This window comes from Salvia splendens, chromosome 1 (genome assembly GCF_004379255.2).
Source record: "Salvia splendens isolate huo1 chromosome 1, SspV2, whole genome shotgun sequence".
Classification (NCBI taxonomy): Eukaryota; Viridiplantae; Streptophyta; class Magnoliopsida; order Lamiales; family Lamiaceae; genus Salvia; species Salvia splendens.
Window position 1 is genome coordinate 14,956,000 of NC_056032.1, and position 13,680 is coordinate 14,969,679.

Below are 13,680 nucleotides of genomic sequence, written 5' to 3' on the forward strand. Positions count from 1 at the left end.
TTAGGGGGTTTTTCTCGGACTCTTCCCCTTTTTCTAAATCTCCTTCTGATGGTTCTTCTATACTGACTGGTAGCTGAGCCCCTGCGGCTCCTATGAACTCCGACTTTTGACAAAAATCCTTGATTGCTCCTTCAATTTCTTCATCGGTCAACCCCTGGCTACTGATCAGATCACACCATGCAGCAGCTTCTACGTCAGCCTGTTCATAAACATCTAAAGCCTGGAGTTTCTCCTGCAATAGTTCGGTCTCAAGAAAATCTTGGACTAAAGGGTCAATCACATCAACATAGCATAGATTTTCAGAATCAATAGGTTTCTTCATGGCATCATTTATATCAAAGGTAAACTTCTCCCCATGAAAATCAATGCAAATAGTCCCCTCAGCCATATCCACGATCGTCTTGGCCGTTCTCAAAAATGGTCTTCCTAACAAGACTCCACTAGACTCACTCGCTTCATGCTCACTCATTTTGATCACATAAAAATCAGCAGGGTATGTAAAATCATGCACTCTAACTAATACATCCTCTAAAACTCCCTCCGGACTTATGCATGACCTATCAGCCAGTTGGATCAATACTCTAGTACTTGACAGCCTCACTCCCTTCAACCGGTTATAGATAGACAATGGCATGACATTTATAGACGCCCCCAAATCACACATTGCATGTTCGACCTTCACATCTCCAACAGTTATTGGTAAGGTAAACATACCTGGGTCGGCTCTCTTGGGTGGCAACGTCTCTTGCACTATTGCTGACGCTATCCCTTCCACCATAATCTTGCCATCTTTCTGGGCTCTCCCGGCTATGAAGTCTTTTATGAATTTCCCAAGAGGGGGTAGTTTCACGGCTTGGAGAAATGGTATGGTGACATCCAACTTCCCAAAAATCGACAAATAGTCAACCGGGTTCTCTTTCTTCCTCTTTGTAACAAATCGGAATGGGAATGGTTTCTCCCCTTTTTTCTCATCTACTTGTCCCTTAGCAACCTTCTTGGAGTCTTTCCGGGGTAGTTCCTGAGTCTGGGCTTCCATTCTGGGCTCTTCCTCTCGATGAGGTTCCTTCCTGGTCAGTAGGGTTTCGGGTTCATCTCCTACAATTGGTGTAGCATCCAAGAAGAATGGATCCTGCATCTGAGGCATAGGCCTCCCTAGTTCTTCCGCTGAAACGGTATCGCCTCATATCTTCGTTCCGTTAGATCCTCCACTAGGTCGTTTGGGTTGAGGCGCGTCATAAGTAGTTCCTGACCTCAACGTAACCTTACTCACATTTGCCTTTTCGGGTATTTGGACTGTAGATGGTAGTTTCCCCGCATTTCCCTTCAAATCACCCACCGAACTGGCCAGTTGGGCTAACTGCCTATTCATCATATCCATGTTCGCCTTATGTTCTTTCTGGGCATTTTGCATCCCCTGCACGACCTCGTTATGGGATTGCAAGTCTCCTTTGATGCTCTGTTGTGACGCTAGCATTTCACCCATCATGTCCTCAACGGACCTCCTTGGCCTGTTCGGATTTTGGAAATGATTCGGCCCTTGGTGTTGATAGTTCTGGAAGTTTTGCTGGCCTTGATTAGGCGGGTATTGGTTATACTGGGCAGGAGGGACGTACTGATCTTGAGGATATTGATTCTGGTGCTGGGCTTGAAACTGATTTTGGTTCTGATGGTGTTGGGGTGCATGATTTGGCTGATTTTGGAAACTGTGGAAGTTTCTCTGGTGGGGTGGTACATAAACAGGATTCGGGTTTTGGCTTTGTGGGCTTTGATTTTGGGTTTGTTGGTTTCTTCCTGACCAGTTGGGCTGGTAGTCTGGGTTTGCTAGTCCACGGTTAGGGTTTTGGTTTGGATTGGGGTTATACTGGTTCTGTCCTTGGTTCTGATTTTGGCCTCCGTCTCCCCATCGAAAGTTTGGATGATCCCTCCATGGTGCATCCCGTTGTCTACCCTGAATCCAATGCCCACTGGAATTGAAGTACCCCGCAGCATTGACCTGTTCCATATTCACGTAGTCACTAGGCTGTTCATAGTTCGGTCCTTGATTTCCCTGTTCTGCACCTTTGTAATTCCCAGCTGGGGGAGGTGGTGGGGTGCTTTTCTCGATCGCACTCAGAAGTGACTTCTTCAGCTCATCCATCTTCAAGTCCATTCTCTGCTCCAGTTTATTTTCCTGATCAGCAGACGAGACAACAGCAGCCCGCTCTCGGTTGTATCCTTCCCTTGAATGGTCATACTCTTTCTTTGCATTCAGTAGCTTCCTTAGGACTCTCTTCGCTTCGCTGACCCGTAATTGTGTGAAGCTTCCTCCTGACGATGAATTTGCTAGATCCTTGGTTACCGCGTTCATACCTTCGTAGAAAGTATGATGCACTTCAATGTCCGCCATGCGATGGTTGGGACATGATTCCAAAAGACCCATGTATCTTGCCCAATAATCGCTCAAAGGTTCATCATACCCTTGCTTCACATTAGTTATTTCCCTTTTCAGCGCGCTTGTCTTTGATGACGGGAAAAACTCGCCTAGGAATGCTGACTTGAAATCGGCCCAAGTCTCAATGGAGTTGGGGGGCAGGCGCATGAACCAGGTGTTGGCTTCCCCCTTGAGCACAAATGGCAAGGCCTTCAACCTATAATCATCCTCATTCGCTCTTGCTGGTCTCCTCTGCGCCCTACAAATTTTACAAAACTCATGCAGAAACTCATACGGCCCTTCATAGCTCTTCCCACAGTACGTAGGCAGAATCGCGATCACATGAGGCTTCACATCGCAGGCGGTTTGCCCTGGAGTGACGACTATGGCTTGCGATGGTTCTCCCTCGGTATGCGCGTTAAGGGTACCGATCTCTGGATCCTCATCTCCGTTGGCGGCCATCTGAACTGGAATGCCTTCCAACAGTGGTATCTCCTCTGGTATTGGTCCTTCTATGTTGTATTGCTCTTCGTCGCTACTCGAACCTAAGTCAGATAAAGCCGTCGACAACCCGGATCGAGTGGTTACGAGTATCGATCCTCGCTGAAGTATCTTCGGCCTCCACTGGTCAGGAGCCGAACTGCTTCTCATAAACTGAAAAGAAAAGAAAAAAAAAGAAAGGTTATGCACAATATATACACCGAAGTATCACTCACAGTAATTGCAAATAACGCTATCCATCCCCGGCAACGGCGCCATTTGAAAGGACCTCGGTGCGTAGGTGTCGTTCAAGCAAGGATATATCCTACTGATCAGGATAGAGATCCTAACTAACCTAGACCTTGGTTTCAAAGATTCCTCAACCCACTTCTACTGATCAGTATAGTGGTGGTAAGGGTCGAATGCCACAGAGATGGTGTGTTCTTAAACTACCGCGGTGACACTTGGAAGATTTGGTTAGCTACCACTACTTGTTTATCTATCCTAAAGAAATTTGTTACGTAAACGGAATTGAGAGATTCAGCACCTTAAACACCGAGAAACTTTAGATCTAAGCTAACTAGGCAAGGGAATAAAGAAACACCACAATAAACGAAACGGAAATCAACTTCATAACATAAACACGTTCGGATCTTCAACAAAGTACTTCAAAAGCAGAAAATATCCAAAGGCAAACAAGATCCAACGTAAGGAAAGCGAGAAATTTAAAACTACGAAAGCAATGTAAAAGTGTTTTGCCACTCCGGGCGATGAGACTCTAAACTACGATCTTGCTGGCTGGAATGGACGATGATTGAAATTCTGGGAACATCTGAACGTCAAGTGATCATGGCTACGGCGAGGCAAGAAGCGGGACACGGCTGAAAGACTGAAACTACCGAGAGAACTTTCTACCTAAAGATGGTGGTGAATGAGTGAATGTGTCTTTTCTCCCTCTCCAATTTGGCTTCCTTTTATAGGGAGGCTACCCTTGATTTTAGGGTAAATCCTCGTTGCAATTTGACTTCTTTGCCCTTAATTGTGGGTAATCCGTCCCAGCTATCCGTCTTCTCCATCTCAAGCCGTTTTAGCACGAATACTGATCAGTATGAGATCATGCTGGCGCCTCCTTCACCTGAACATTCCGAAACTTCCCTACTGGCTAGAATGCTTAACCTGCACACTTTAAACAACTGTTTTGCAAATATAATCAATTAAGCACATCATACTGACCCGTAACCAAGGCCTAGAATACGACTTATCAGAACTCTAAAAGAGATGATCAATGCACTGCTTCTGACTTCAGGATTACCACATAACATGTGGGGGGAATCTGTTTTGACAGCCAACTATATCTTGAATAAAATCTCTCTCAAAGGAAAAGATGTTACTCCTTATGAGTTATGGAAGGGAAGGAAGCCATCGTACAAATACCTCAAAGTGTGGGGGTGTTTGGCAAATGTGATGGTTCCTCCGCCCAAAGAAGTTACAATCGGACCTAAAACGGTTGATTGCATCTTCATTGGATATGCACTTAATAGTGGTACATATCGATTTGTTGTTCACAAGTCTGAAATATCGACTATTACAGTAGGAACAATAATTGAGTCAAAGAATGCTGTATTTCTCGAAAATACATTTCCTTGCAAAGACATGGAAAAAGTCTTAACCAATTCTGATACAAGAATTGAAGTAGAAGCCACTAGTTCTAAATCAGCGGACGAGGAACCTAAATCGCGTAAGCGTGCAAGGCCTGTTCCAAAGGATACAGGACTAAGACGTGGTAGTAGGGTCAGAACACCAAAAACATTTGGTCCTGACTACATTGCTTTTATATTAGATGAAGAACCGACATCTATAAAAGTAGCCTTTGATGGCCCAGACGGGCTACATTGGAGAGAAGCTATTCAAAGAGAAATTGATTCAATTTTGCTAAACCACACTTGGATGTTGGTAGATCTACCTGAATGTGCGAAACCTCTAGGTTGCAAATGGGTACTTAAAAGGAAATTTAAGGCCGATGGAACAGTGGATAAGTATAAAGCCCGACTAGTAGTAAAAGGTTTTAAACAAAAGGAAGGACATGACTTCTTCGATACCTATTCACCTGTAACAAGGATTACATCTATCCGAGTGCTTCTCGCTATTGCTACATTGCACAATCTTGAGATTCATCAAATGGATGTAAAGACCGCGTTTCTAAATGGTGAACTAGAAGATGAAATTTATATGGAGCAACCCGAAGGGTTTGTAGTACCTGGACAAGAGAAAAATGTATGCAAGCTCGTAAAGTCTCTATATGGATTGAAACAAGCGTCATTGCAATGGCACTTGAAGTTTGATAATGTGATGTTATCAAATGGATTTAAAATCAACGAGTGCGACAAATGTGTCTACATCAAGAGCACTAATAACAGTCATGTTATAGTGTGTCTATACGTTGATGATATGTTAATCTTGGGTAGCAACACTCAAGTAATTAACGATACAAAGACCATGTTAAAGAGAAACTTTGACACGAAAGACATGGGTCTAGCCGATGTAATTCTTAGAATGAAGATTCTAAGAACGTCTGATGGAATCATCTTAACACAATCACATTATGTTAAGAAGATATTGAATAAATTCAAAGCCTGTGATGGCGCGCCGGTTAAGACTCTAATTGAACTCGACGTTCACTTGAGCAAGAACAAAGGCGAGCCCGTTACACAAGAAGAGTACGCACGGGTCATCGGATGCATTATGTACTTGACTAATTGCACTCGACCTGACATTGCTTGTGCCGTGAACAAGTAGAGTTGTTACACGAGCAATCCAAGCAAGGAGCATTTGAGAGCTCTTGTGAGGGTTTTGAGATATTTAAAACATACTCAAAATCATGGTCTACACTTCTCGAGATACCCCCATGTACTTGAAGGGTACTGTGATGCAAATTGGATATCCAACAATAGAGACTCACTTTCAACAAGTGGATACGTCTTTACTATTGGAGGTGGTGCTGTATCGTGGAAATCCACAAAACAGACATGTATAGCCCAATCAACAATGGAATCGGAGTTCATTGCCTTAGATAAGGCTGGTGAGCAAGCCGAGTGGCTTAAGAACTTCCTTGAAGATATTCCATGTTGGTCTAAGCCAGTGCCACCAGTGCTGATCCACTGTGATAGCCAAGCGGCTATTGGAAGGGCAAAGAATGGCTTCTATAATGGTAAGTCTCGACATATACGTCGACGACATATCACCGTGAGACATTTGATCACAACAGGGGTGATTACAATTGACTATGTGAAGTCAATAGATAATCTAGCGGATCCGCTAACCAAATGAATAAGTTGCTAGAGGGAATGAGTTTGAAATCCACTAACTAAAGAATTATCATAGTGGTAACCCAACCATGATGACTGGAGATCCCAAGAACTTGGTTCAAAGGGACAACTAAGCTATGAGAGTTCATGAGAAACACTCAACTATATCTATTCCCTAGAGAGCAATAGAGTGTTGGAAAACTTGCCTAGTGGTGAGGCTAAGTCTATGACTTTTAATGACTCCTAAAGGATCTCGAGGAGATTGAGTTCTCAAGGAGACCGAGTAGGGCAAGATACTCGATTAGGAATCACCTATATAAGTGTGAAGTGAGGCCGCTTCAAATAACACACTTAGGAACCCAAAGAGGTATCCAAGGTCGCAAAGGACACAAAACGTGAGAACGGATGAGGTTAAGGTGTTTAAGCGTTAACACCATTGTCTCGGTGCACGCCGTGGGGGATTAGTTCAAAGCATCACGCTACTAAGCCGCATGTGTATCCGATAGTGTCGACTATGGAGGGTTCAAAGCCAACAACTACCTATCCTTTTGCTTATATACCCTTCGAGGGTTGAGCTTGTGTCTGCATGCATATGCATTTGGCTATTTCCACTCATGTGGGGGATTGTAGAAATCATGGAATAAAATATGCCCGGTCAATGGATTTTGACCAAATAATAAATGTGACGAGACATCTACTTTTGTGAAATTAAATGATATAGCGGCGATCTACATTTTACGCAGATAAATGTAGTATATTCACGTTCTCAAATCCGATTTCCGGTGAGTGAGAAATAGTGGATTAAAGTTGGGCATGATTAGCTTTTAATTAAAGCTTGGAGTTTGAGCTTAGGGAATAATTAACTAGTGTTAATTATCCCACATAGGAGAAGTGACACATCTTTTAATGTGCTTAAATTAAGTGACTTTATGTTACTTAATAATTATAGTGGACCAAGATGGGTGAAAGAGCACACACGCGCGCGCTGCCGCCGCCGCCCGCCCGAGCCCAAGCCCGCGGTCGCGGGCCTCGGGCCCGGGATCGGTCTTGGTCGGTCTCGGTCTCGGTCTCGGTCTTGCTCTTGGACTTGGACTTGGATCTTGACAATTGGTCTTTGGGTGATCTTTGGGCTCGGGTCTGGACCCGTAGTAATCTTTTTAGACCACCGCTGAGTCAGCAATCCAAGTGGCTTGACATATCGTCAAGCGTGGCACAGTCAAAGCCTACACGGCTGTCACGTGAGAAATCCACACGCTCCACACGCGGAAGGCACACTCCTGCCACAAGCATGTAACCGCCGACGGTTACGAATGAGCCATGATGAGCCTTCATGGCTTGGTTGACCCTGCATGGTGGCTTGGCCTATAAATAGGCTAGCCATTCCACTGCATTTTACACAACATTCACAAGCATAACAGCATAAGCTCTCTCCCTCTCTCTGCATTGTTTTTCTGTCGAAAGCTTTGCCCTCTCCTCCATCCAGTTCGCCGGAGCTCTGTTGATTGCGGTGCTGCTTCACTATAGACGTAGCCGTTTTATCTTTGGGGACGACACGCCAAACCGAGAGCACTACTGGGGCGTATCTCGTCTTGCGGAAAGAGGCCTTCTCGACTCGGCTAAACCACTGTTCACGGTTACTGTTTCGAATTTCTCAATTGTAATTTCATTTCAGTTTCCCCTTTTGTATTCCTTCTTTTGGGTTGTATTACGCCCGGTTGTATCTCTTGTAATCCCAGAAGCCAACAGTTTAGTGGAATTGAAAGGTGTATACTCACTTCGTCCCATAGAAATAGGCCATTTGGGGTCGGCACTAGTTTTAATGTATAATTGGTAAAGTAAGTGAGAAGGAGAAAAAGTAGTTGAAATTATGTAGCCGATTGTGGGGCCCATAAATGATAAAGGAAAAAGAAAGAGAAAAAGGTTTCCATAAATGAATATGGACTATTTTTATGGGACGGACGAAAAAAGAAATATGACTTATTTCTATGGGACGGATGGAGTATAAGAGAGCAAAGAAAATCCCTGTAAATTAATCTATCGTCATTCGTCACAAAGTTGCAAAATATGTATTTTGAATTTTAGATAAATAAAAGTGGATCATCTCCCAATCTAACATAGCATATCTAAAATATTTTAGCACATAAAATTAAATAGACAAGAGTTACGCACATGATACACCTTATTCAGAGAAAATAATTATCTTAAAAATCAATCCACAAAATTAACATCTGAGATTGGTGCCTGGATCGACCTGAAGTTGGTTGCAATAATCAGTATAATACCCTACACGGGCAGTGACGGTGGCGGCATTCCCTCCGTCGCATTCAAGTTGGCCGTTAATGGCTCTAATTGTGGCTCCAAAACCTTGGCCTGAAACAATCAGGTCATGACAGTTGTTCATCCAGTACCATAGAGCAGTCCGAAAGGAGATGATCCGGTCCGTCGCCACTGCCTCGGGATTGTTGATACCGTCAAACCCAATGCTATTGCCGGCCGGGCCGTAGTTGAAATTCCAGGACAATTGAATCGGACCTCGCCCGTAGTAGCCCTTGCTAGGATTACATGGGTATTGTGTGTTCGTCTCGTCGCAGTAGTCTTTAGAGGGACCATCGATCTCTTCAATGTAACACATGTCTGTAGGGATGATAGTGAAATATAAGATGCAATGTTTTTATTTTAAAAAAACGTATAACGAAGAATATCTTTTCCAAAGGGATGTGAACTTTAATTTGTAAATAGTAATGTCTAGGATTCGAACTGATTTATGTCTTATGTTTCATTTAATTAACACAAGAGTCACGTGTACATTTAATTGAAAATTATAACAACCCAAATTAACTACTGTGATATGATATGTCTAAATGGACCTAACCTAATGCATGGGGCTTATAATATTATCGAATTTTAGTCCATTATTCACTATTTGTGCTTCTTCCACATATGGAAGGTTATATTTATGGTCCTTTATTAATTAATTTGATGTGCACGACATGAATTAATGGTACTACTAAATAAGAAAAAGAAAAATGAAAAAAAGCACAATTGCACAAATATAATCGATGGTCCTAGAGCAAACACATCACCTAATTGAAAGCCACTAATTAAGGAATTTAGGACCATACAAAATAGTAGGTAAATGAATTAATTAGTGTGACTTTGTTTTAGTGATTGGTGTATTTTGATTATAATATTCCAAAGTAGATAGTTAAATAACTTACGTCCGGTCTCATGCGTGACATGGGCGAAGAAGGCCGCGATCTCCCTCCTGGAGTCGTCGGTGGACCCCACGGTGCCGAACCCCGGGTATGAGCCGAGCGCGTCGAGGAAGGCGCTGCGGGTGTAGAAGCCCTTGCCGGCGCAGGTGCTGGCTGCCTGATCGGCAATGCCGCTGAAGAAGGCGTCGGTCACGATGTCCTCCACGGAGACGCCATTGCTGCTGGGCGGGGCGTTGCACGGCCCCGACTGACAGCCGCGGCCGCAGTAGTCGTCTCCGGTGCCGCAGTACCCCCACTGGCTGCAGCACAAGTCAGCCGCGCACCCGCAGTTTTGGGCCGAGGCTTGCTTCACCGCAGCCAGGCCCAAGAGTATTGCTGAGAGTGTTAGAGAGAGGAGATATCTTCTTTGGATTAGGAGAAGACCCATTTTTCAGTTTTTTTTTAATCCTGTAGTATACAACTATAGAGGGGTTGGATATTTATAGCAATGGGAAAGTTTGAAAGGAAAAAGGCGGCTCAATGGAAATCGCATTTGCAATAATAGAATATGTGAGTGGACGACTTTTGACTTCGTCAAGAGAGCCTTCCTCGCCCCGGCCCGGTCTAGCTCTACCAAACCCGACCCGGATTTTAGTTGATTAATTTCAAATGTTAGAGTTTAAAGTTTTGAAAAACACAATTATATTTTCTTTATTTATAAATTTTACTGCTAAAACTAATTAATCGGTCGAATCATTTAATAATCGAATTGATTTGTTAGTTAATCAAGTAAAAAAATTACAAAAATGGAAATCGGAACTAAGTCCGAAACTGATATCAGTTAGCCTACTAACGCGATTGGGTAAAGCACAATGATCCACATATATATCCCATTGATATTTGAGTAAATGTCATATCAAAACCATAACTAATTATACTCCGTATTCGTAAATGTGAGCATTTTTCTCCTTTTTTTAGTGAGAAAATTCAAGAAAATGAAGTTTAACACAATTTTAAATTGTAAGTATAAATTAGATGCATAATCTCACTATTAGATATACCATTAAAAGAATTTCTATGATAATTATTAATCACAAGATTCACAACGAACAAAATATTGACTTGCTCAAATATTGAAAAGTAGACCTTTGACTTTTCCCGATTGTCATAGCAAGGCTTGCCTTGATTCAGACCCTATCCTTCATTTTATAATTTTAAAATGTATAGTATATTTCCGTGGTTTCTTTATCATTATTCATTTAAAATGGCTCTTTCTTTTTTGCGTGGAACGGAACATATAATAAAAATAGATATAGCTGGGAAGTTGCTAGAGACAAAAGCTTACTTAAAACAAATAGTAGTAATTTGTTATGATATATAGCCACCATTATTTTTTAGTTTGAGATGTTCAATAAAAATATTTCTTTCTATTTTTGATAACTTCCTTCTCTAATAAAATGAGCATCATTCTTCATTAATAATACTATTATAATTTTTTTTTCTTTTTTCTCTCTATTACTTTATTAATTGTACATTAATTGTCGTGTCATCCCAAATGTTCATATTTTTATATGATGGAATAAATATAATCTAGAACAAATTAAGTTTATAATTACTTATCCTCAAAAGTCTTTTGAATAAAGTTAGACAAATGATACAAGTCAAACCTCTAGAATTATTGGCAAGGTCAATTTGTTGACTATACAACCAATCCAAGACTTTTGGCATTAACAAACACCAAAAAAGAATTCAAAATAGTTTAATATTCTATTATTTGAGTAGCTAAGTTAATACGTTCGTAATGCGTTCTGGGCTTCTGACAAGGTTTGCCTTTCTAGATAGGGATGCTTAAATAGCTATGCGTTATTGGTTAATCGATAACCATATTTCTTGAGTTTGATTATTTCATAATTAATAATTAATACTTCCTTTGTTCCCCAAAAATATGTATTTTAACATGAATTTTAATATAAAATTAGTAAAATAAAGTATTGTTAGTGACGAATGTGTCTCACTTCATTAAAGCGAGAAAAGACTTTCAAAATTAGAAAATGCATATTCTTATGGAACGGACTAAAAAGGAAAGAGTGTATATTCTTGTAGGACGGAGGGAGTAATCAATATGGGTGGTTCTGGTGTAGTATCGATAACTAAGATATTTCGTATTTGATTCTCGGAGTTGACTAATTGCAATTTTAACTCTAATTAATTAGGTTTGAACCTCTGGTTAAGATATGACCCGTGCTAGCATCGTTGTCTAGTGACAAACTCATATGTTCATAGGTGTAATTGGTATGGTGAAGTGCTAAATGTCGACTTTATCACTATAAATTGTCTTTATCTAGTCGATTATTCTACCTTTCGGAGTTTTATGTGTTTGTTGAGTGTTCTAGGAAAAACAGATGAAAAGAGGAGAAAATGAGGCATATAGTGCTTAGAGGCAGCAGAGAAGCGAAAAGGGGGACCCGACCGGGTTGATTTTCTGTGTAATAATCAGACCCGGCCGGGTAGAGCCAGAGTCCAGCAATGAGTCTAAAAGGGAGACCCGGCCGGGTGAATTTATTGTGTAATAATTCCACCCGGCCGGGTACTATAGTCTGACGCGTCTGAAAGCTGAAAACGCGATTTTTTGAAGGGAATAAAAGAGAGAGAAAGCCTAGGGTTCGAAATATTCTGCACCTACCGCCTTCTACATTCACACACACCCCAAGAACACTTTGGAGAGAGAGATTTGAAGATTGAAGAGTCCACATCGGAAGATTGAAGCTTCATTCCATAAATCGATCTCACAGGAGTACTTAGTATCTCTATTTCATGTTTTTGTTGAATTCCTATGTGTTGAACATGGTTTTTGCCATGGACATGAGTAGCTAAACATCTCTTGTAGAATTCTTGGTGATGATGCACTAATTTCATAGTTTTTATCCGATTGATTTTGTTCTTGCCTTGCTCTTGTAGTTATTTGATTATTCTTGGGTTTATTCCTTTCAATTGCTTGATCACCACTTGATTGTGTAGGATTAATTAGATTAATCGGGAGATGAAATAGTTAATCCGGAAAGAAGAATAACTCACACCTTAATACAATAGAACTCGGGAGAGTTGAGGTTTTGAGTGAGGTCGTTAACCTAATCAAACTTTTGGGAGTTAGAGGTTTTAGGATTAGAAGGGACTTCAATTCTAGCGTCTAATCTACAGGTTTCTCACCTCGGGAGGGGGTTTAATCTATAATCATGGTTGACTTAGTAATTCTAGAGACACCAAAAGGTAAGGCAAATCAATTGGATAAGAGCTTGGAATTGTGCATCGGATCCTTGAGTTCTACAATTTCTCCATATTATCTTTCATATCATTATCACACCGTGTTTTCTTGTTCTTAATTGTTACTTGCCTATTATGTGCTTTTAGTAGTTGTTAGAACAAACCAAACTGCACTTGATTGTCTAGATAGTCGTTGATCTTTGTTCGTGGTAGTTAAGTTGATACATAATTGTCTCTGTGGGATACGATACCCTTGCTTACTGATTGCTACATTAGCCCCGTACACTTGCGGGTATTACTTGTGTTAAAATAAGTCGAGTCATCTAGCGAGCGTGTTCAGGGGCGGACGCAGAAATTTTTCTTAGTAGGGGCTAAATATATATGTTGTATTTCCTCGTTCCATCGAAGATAGCCATTTTACTTTTCTGTTCGTTTAACAAAGATGATCTCTTACTTATTTTATGCATCTCTCATACTATAAAACATCAAAGAAACTTTTTCTATGAAAAACTATAGAAAAGACAAGCTTTTATGTAATTATATTTTTAAAAAGGCAAAAGAAAACTTAAAATTACCCAAAGAAAAGTTAACGCTTTTAAATGGGAAGAAAGTTGTCTCAAGAACCTATGTTTGAAATTTAGCTAGTAGTACTTTTTTACATATATAAGACGAATTCACTTAAATAAAATCACTTAACTTATAGTATAGCAATGGTCCCTTTTTAAATGATACTACAAGGTTTAAAAGAGATACATTTCTTACATTTATTTTTTTTATAAACTTTACTTTAGAGTTGAATACATACTCCAGTCTCCACTCGTGTACCGTACCTGACATGTTTTATTTAAAATAAAACTAAAGAGCCCAAAAGTAATAAGTTCACTTTAAAAGCCCAATACTCCAGAAGTTATTCACTTTTCTTGTTCTTCTTCAACTTCAAAACAGTCGGCACTCATTGATGCTTTCTATTGCAGTTGAAGAATTTAAGATTCAGCCCCTTTCTATTATTCAATACCCAAGAATTTAGTGT

The 13,680-nt window shown here is 40.8% G+C and overlaps 1 protein-coding gene across 1 annotated transcript; it reads right to left on the bottom strand.

Moving 5' to 3' along the window:
* Positions 1-8,315: 8,315 nt before the first annotated feature.
* Positions 8,316-9,878, bottom strand: LOC121796532 (endochitinase EP3-like). The gene is made up of 2 exons (XM_042195363.1): positions 9,414-9,878; positions 8,316-8,829 (listed from the first exon to the last, which is right to left on the bottom strand). The coding sequence occupies exons 1-2, from the start codon at positions 9,835-9,837 to the stop codon at positions 8,417-8,419; spliced, it is 837 nt and encodes a 278-aa protein (XP_042051297.1). The 5' UTR covers positions 9,838-9,878; the 3' UTR covers positions 8,316-8,416.
* Between the last annotated feature and the right edge of the window lie 3,802 nt (positions 9,879-13,680).